The sequence below is a fragment of the Camellia sinensis genome, chromosome 6, assembly GCF_055761805.1.
Source record: "Camellia sinensis isolate YWXY chromosome 6, ASM5576180v1, whole genome shotgun sequence".
Lineage (NCBI taxonomy): Eukaryota > Viridiplantae > Streptophyta > Magnoliopsida > Ericales > Theaceae > Camellia > Camellia sinensis.
The window spans coordinates 44,346,974-44,353,483 of NC_138966.1; the positions used below are offsets into that span (position 1 = coordinate 44,346,974).

The following is a 6,510-nucleotide window of genomic DNA, read 5'->3' on the forward strand; positions in this document are numbered from 1 at the left end:
TGCCGGAAACCTTGCCAATAATTGTTGCTGCGGTCACCGGCGTCAAAAAAGCGATGAATCAAACCAAGGATATCCAGTTCCCCGTTGCAGATCAGAGATCGAGCATCATGCGCAGTGAGTCCACACATCCGCCTTAAAGCTTGGGCGTGGCCAAAGCGGAACTGGGGCAAGATCTCTTCATGACATTCAGACTCCATCAAAACTTGAAAATCTTCAAAAGTTGGACATACCTCTTGACCGCCGAAGCTAAAGACATGTGTCACCGGGTTCGAAAACCTTGCCGCGGCATGGAGGAATGGGAGATGTAGCGGAGTGCGGCTCAGCGTGAATAGTGCATTCAAGCCGAAACCCCGGAAGTTTAACTTTTCCAAGCCATCTAGAGAAGCGATCCAAGCTGTGAGATTTTCAATGAGGAACGCCTCCATTGTTGTGCAAAACTAAGATGAATTGAATCAAAACACGGAGCTAAGGCTTTTAAAGAGGAAAAGACATTATTCAGGGGGACAAGTGTCAAAAATTGGGCGGTTGCTGAGTTAAGTAGCCGGCCGGCCATCTTTTCTGGCAGGCCGGCCATTTCTTGTTTCAAAACTGGCCGGTGGCCCCCCCCCCTCTGTAATAAACCTGGCCGGCCGGCTCCCAAAGTGGCCGGCCATGCTCCAATGTATGTCTTTGGCCCTGTTTTATCCTCCGAGGGAAAGTTTCAAGCATTTCCGTGTAATGGATATGTTGAAGGCCTCTATTTCCCCCTGTTTCGGATGCGTTCCGTTGCCCAGATGGTCCGAAGTACACTTCGTTTTGTTAAGTTTTGTTTATCGAGTTGTTGTTTTGTTTATCGAGTTGTCGTTTTGCTTATCGAGTTGTTTGTCGAGCTGTCGTGTTTCGTGTTTTTGAGTTGTTACTCTTTGTTTAAGCCTTTTTGGTTGAGTCTTGTTTATCGAGTTGTCAACATTATTGTAATTTGTTTATCGAGTTGTAAACTTGCTAAGGTTTTGTTATATCTTAGAAAGTTAAGTTGTTGCGTCGGTTGACTACCTGACTGGGCAAAATGCACGATACACATTTCCATTCAATCTCATCATGATGCAGAATGATGCGATATGATGCTAAATGTTTAAAATACAATACCTTTTTTCAAAAAACTATTTCATCCCATCATGCCTCGCTTGTTACAACATTTTACAGACTAAGGCACAAGTTTTACAGAGAATAAAACTGCCCAATAATGTACAATGTGCTACAACTACTAGTAAAAAGATAAATAAAAGAGGAAACAGCCGCATCTGTGCTCTCAAGAGCAGGAATAAGGGGCCCTCTTCATCCTCTTCTGCGGAATGGACTCTCCGCCACCATCGCCATTGCCATCATCTGAATCGGAGCCGTCATCCTCGGGATCCTCCTCAGCCTCGCCTCCACTCCCGGAACCAAGGCCAGAGCCGTCCTCTCCATCAGCAGATGTCTCCGACTGACGGTCTGCAACCTCCTCCTCCTTATCCTCACCAGGCCCCTCCTCCACAATATGTGCTCTGCGTCTGCGAGACGACCCCTCCCCTCGAAAAGGCCTGGATGGTCCAGCTCCGTGAAAAGGCCTGGATGGCCCAGCTCCCCGAGAAAGCCCAGGTGGCCCGGCCTGCGGCTGAGCATATACCGGAGGCATCTGAGAACAAAGAGTTCAAATTAAATACATCAGTCCAAATATGTACATCAGATGCAGATACAAGCAAAAACTACATGAAGTGGGTGCATGTAAACACAGTGTACAAGTGGGGTGTGTGTCAGATGTGCTCTACACAAGTAGCCTATCAATGCAGTAGAAATCAGTATGTCATCAAAAGTATGATAAATGCCAAAACACTAAAGGGTACCTGGAAGCCCATGATAGACAACTGTGCCTCCCTCCGCAGGACCATCCCCTCAAGTGAGGCTACCATCTCGAGCACCTGATCCATATACTCAACAGGGGGCTGTAGATGCAAAGGCAAGGGTGTCAGTAAAGGAATGAACGTCCAAATATCTGAGTGATGAATCAAAGCTGTAAAACATACCAGTGGCGAGTGGGGGTCTCTGACATATCGATGACCGGGCATCGGAGGCTCTATCGGAATCGGAATCGGAGAGGTAGTCTCATACTGCCACCCCATCAGCTCAGTCGGCATGTCCGGCCACCCAGGATGAGGAAAAGTCGGAGGAATCGGAGGAACCGATCCACCCCCACCTCTAGATGTACCAGCCCTACTGGTGGAAGGGGCGTCTGCAGCCCGAGCCCGGGCCTGGCTCGAAGATGGCACACCAGCAGGCCTCATCATCGGGGTGCGAACTCCCGTCAATGGAAGCATCAGGTATGTGTGACGGTAAGTGGCGTAATCCCCCTCCTCAAGATATAGCAAAGCATCAGTGCCCAGCATAGTATTAACAGCATCCCGGGAAATGAGCACATCAGCGATCCGCATATCGGCTGGGGGTGCTGAGGGAGGGTCCTGAGAAGTGTACCTCCAGACCTGACGTAAGAAACGCTCCCCCAAAAAGAAGGCCCTACCAACCGGCCCTTCGAACAGGAGCCTGTACCGGGAGGCACACCACCCTCCGGCAAACTGGAATCGGAGACCCTTACCTAAGGGCGCCCACGGCTGCCATGTAATCTGTAGATAACAGGTGCATAAACCAAGCAGAAATCGAAGATGTGCAGGACAAAACAAAAATCAAAAACAGAAAGAACTGAGAGTTCTGAAGTACCTCTGATGAGCGCACTGTGTCGAAATACTATCGCAGGTAAAGGAGAGACTCCCGAGGTCTTGGCCGGTGCCGGCCTTCAAACACAAGTGAGTACGGGGTCATGAGAGGTCCCGCTACCATCAACTCCGGGGCCAACGTCGGGAAATATACATAGACCCATAACTGTAGAAAACAAAGCAGAATGTGAAATGCTGAGGGCAAAATGCACGATACAGAGTATAAAGTGCGCCATGTGTGCGATGTGCAGGTAATGAGGAGCAGAAATGTAAATCAAGAGGGCAGAAAGTACCTCCCAGGCTCTCCAATAGCCGCCAAGTAAGTCCCCCCGTCTGCGTGAGGTCACGCTCATGTAGCAATAAAGGGTGGCCAAGCCGGCACCACCCCAGTCAAACCGCCTGACCTGTGACAGGTCCACCAAGGCACTCAACAGATAGAGCCCAACAGTGTTCCCTCTATCAGCAAACAGAGTGGTCTCGAAGAGGAACATTAAAAAGCCGCGGGCATACTGTGCTGCCTCATCAGGAGTCCCGGGCTCCATCTCCACCCGCCGGAAATGGGAAGAGAACCAGGTATATCGGACTCTCCCCGAAGCTCTGTCAACAGGCAGGCAAACCCCCAGCGGATATATTCAAGCGGCCTCCCACTCGCCCATGTCATCATCATATGGGATCGCCTAACCTCCCACATCAAGGCCAGTCAATACAGCGAAGTCAAAAGGGGTCATAGTCATGTCCCCAGTAGCAGAAAAATGGAAAGAGTTGGTGGTGTCCCACCATCTCTCCACCAGGGCGGCCATCAGCGTCCTCCTGGCAGGACAACGAGATAGCCCAGAGCAAAAGGGCCCGAACCCCGCTAAGTCAACCAAATCCTGAACGGCCTTCGGGAGCTCAGCATACCAGTCTCTAGCTGCGGTAGAGCCATACCCTCGCATGTTGCGAGAAGTCACCTGCATTCAGAATGAACACATGTTTCAGCATGAAATGAATAAAGCTGCGTGCGAATAAAATGAATAGGCTGCGTGCAAAGTAAAGTAAGTGGGCTGCGTGTTCACCATCAATTGGGCTGTGCGCTCAGAATATCAGTGTTTGGGCTGCGTGTTCAAATCTCAATCAGTGTGTGCCGCGTGTTCACCATTAATTTGGGCTGTGTGTCCAGAAAATCAATGTTTTGGGCTGCGTGTTCAACTCTCAATTAGTGTGTGCTGTGTGTTCACCTTCAATCTGGGCTGTGTGTTCAGAAAATCAATTTGGGCTGTGTGTTCAGAATATCAATTTGGGCTGTGTGTTCAGAAAGTCAGTGTTTGGGCTGCGTGTTCAAATCTCAATCAGTGTGTGCCGCGTGTTCACCATCAATTTGGGCTGTGTGTCCAGAAAATCAATGTTTTGGGCTGCGTGTTCAACTCTCAATTAGTGTGTGCTGTGTGTTCACCTTCAATCTGGGCTGCATGTTCAGAAAATCAATGTGGGTTGTGTGTTCAGAATATCAATTTGGGCTGTGTGTTCAGAAAATCAATTTGGGCTGTGTGCTTTGAAAATCAGTGTTTGGGCTGCGTGTTCAACTCTCAATCAGTTTAGGTTGTGTGTTCAGAAAATCAATTTGGGCTGTGTGTTCAGAAAACTAGTGCTTGGGCTGCGTGTTCAACTCTCAATCAGTGTGTGCTGCGTGTTCACCATCAGTCTGGGCTGTGTGTTCAGAAAATCATTTTGGGCTGTGTGTTCAGAAAACTAGTGTTTGGGCTGCGTGTTCAACTCTCAATCAGTCTGGGCTGTGTGTTCAGAAAATCAATTTGGGCTATATGTTCAAAAAATCAATTTGGGCTGTGTGTTCAGAAAATCAATTTGGACTGTGTGTTCAGAAAACTAGTATTTGTGCTGTGTGTTCAGAAAATCAATTTGGGCTGTGTGTTTAGTAAATCAATTTGGGCTGTGTGTTCAGAAAACTAGTGTTTGGGCTGCGTGTTCAACTCTCAATCAGTGTGTGATGCGTGTTCACCATCAGTCTGGGCTGTGTGTTCAGAAAATCAATTTGGGCTGTGTGTTCAGAAAACTAGTGTTTGAGCTGTGTGTTGAACTCTCAATCAGTGTGTGCTGTGTGTTCACTATCAATTTGGGCTGCGTGTTCAGAAAATCAGTGTTTTGGACTGTGTGTTCAGAAAATCAATGTTTTGGGCTGCGTGTTCACCATCAATTTGGGCTGCGTGTTCAAATTTCAATCAGTGTGTGCTACGTGTTCACCATCAATTTGGGCTGTGTGTTCAGAAAATCAGTGTGTTGGGCTGCGTGTTCAACCCTCAACCGATGTGTGCCGTGTGTTCACAATCAATTTATGGGCTGAGTGTTCAGAAATTCAAAGTGATTGAACCGTGTGTTCAGAGTGCAAACAGAATACAAGAAAAATTCATAATACGTTACAGGAAAGGTAAAAACGAAGTAAATACTCAGGCTCATGGGAGAGATGATACTCAGGCTTCCGCAGGAGGAGATCCCCGGGTGCTCGCTCGTCGAACTCGGTAAAATGATGAAAAACGGCCCGCGGAAGAACGTGTACTGGTGGGTCATACCTCTCGGGTATGAAGGGGCGGACCCTCGGAGGCAGAGACATGATGTCAGGATCGCCTCCGGCGCCTGGAGAACCTCCACCGTGGGGAAATTGACCCGCCATTTCAAGAAATCTGCAAAAGGGGGCAAAAATGAGCCAAAATTGGAAAAAGTCAACAAAAGTCAACTCTCGAGAAAATCTTCCAAATATTGAGAAAAACTCACCTCAAGCGGCGAAAATGAGAAAAGAAGCCCCGAAACCAAAATTTAATCGGTTCAAAATGCTTGAAACTGAAAGATTTCGCGAAAATAACTTGCGTGGGACGTTGGAAAACGCGTATAGGGCCCAGATCTGAGGGAGAAAATGGTTGGGAAGCTAGAGAGGAGGATTTCGGAGCTGCACTTATGAGCTCAAAGTGTTTGGATAAGTGTATTTATAGAAAAGAGGCTAAAAGGACAAAATTGCCCCCGGATTTGGCAAAGTGGCCGGCCGGCCACTTTTTCTGGCAGGCCGGCCATTCACTTTTCAAGAAATGGTCGGTGGCCTCCCTCTCCCAATAAAACTGGCCGGTGGTGTTCCCCACATGCCCCCCAAGGTCCCTGCAAATTTTGAGGAGGATTGGAGTCCCCGAGACCTGAAAAAGTACAAGAGAAGTGCACTTTCTGTCGCGAAATTGCTCCGCCGGAACTTCAGCTTCAACTTCCGATGCATGTCTCATCGTTTACTCATCGAAAGCGAGATATATCCTTCTGAACATATTGTAACCTCTCCGGGAGGTGGACCGGAGGCCGCGATCGAGTCACCCTCGCCGAAACGCGCGTTTCTTCCCGCATCGCGATGTACTTTTCTATCAACACAGTGATTGTCTGCATTCGATATCACATTGAACGTATGCTGTTAAATATGTTGTGCTTGTTGAGTTTCTTTGTTTTGCAGGCACGATATTGTATGTACGGTTCATTTGAGGCTGGTGCGACCAGACGAATCGCGCAGGTATCATATCTTCTCCATGTGAGACGCGACGAGAATTGAATAATTCTCTGCATTCCTAACTGCATGAAATGTAGTCGTTGCTTTGCATTCTTGCTTAAAACTGTTGCATCTATTTGCGAATACTTGCTTCATTACAGCTTGCTGCATTTACACGATCATGGAGTTACCTTCAGCTTCTTGAATTGTCAGTTGCATTTTGCCCCTGCCTGCGGACGCATCTCTGTTTATCTTGCCTGTTTGTCTAAGTCT

The 6,510-nt window shown here is 48.1% G+C and overlaps 1 protein-coding gene across 1 annotated transcript; it reads right to left on the reverse strand.

Moving 5' to 3' along the window:
* Positions 1 to 1,273: 1,273 nt before the first annotated feature.
* Positions 1,274 to 2,001, reverse strand: LOC145792269 (uncharacterized). Its single transcript, XM_082873045.1, has 2 exons — positions 1,863 to 2,001; positions 1,274 to 1,654 (listed from the first exon to the last, which is right to left on the reverse strand). Exons 1-2 carry the CDS (start codon positions 1,944 to 1,946, stop codon positions 1,289 to 1,291), a joined length of 450 nt encoding a protein of 149 aa, XP_082729171.1. The 5' UTR covers positions 1,947 to 2,001; the 3' UTR covers positions 1,274 to 1,288.
* Between the last annotated feature and the right edge of the window lie 4,509 nt (positions 2,002 to 6,510).

Excerpts from the sequence above, each read along its gene's own strand:
- LOC145792269 (XM_082873045.1), bottom strand. The coding sequence starts at position 1,946 with ATGGATCAGGTGCTCGAGATGGTAGCCTCACTTGAGGGGATGGTCCTG. Across the intron at positions 1,655-1,862 it reads TGTCTATCATGGGCTTCCAG|ATGCCTCCGGTATATGCTCA; the intron begins GTACCCTTTAGT and ends CTTTGTTCTCAG.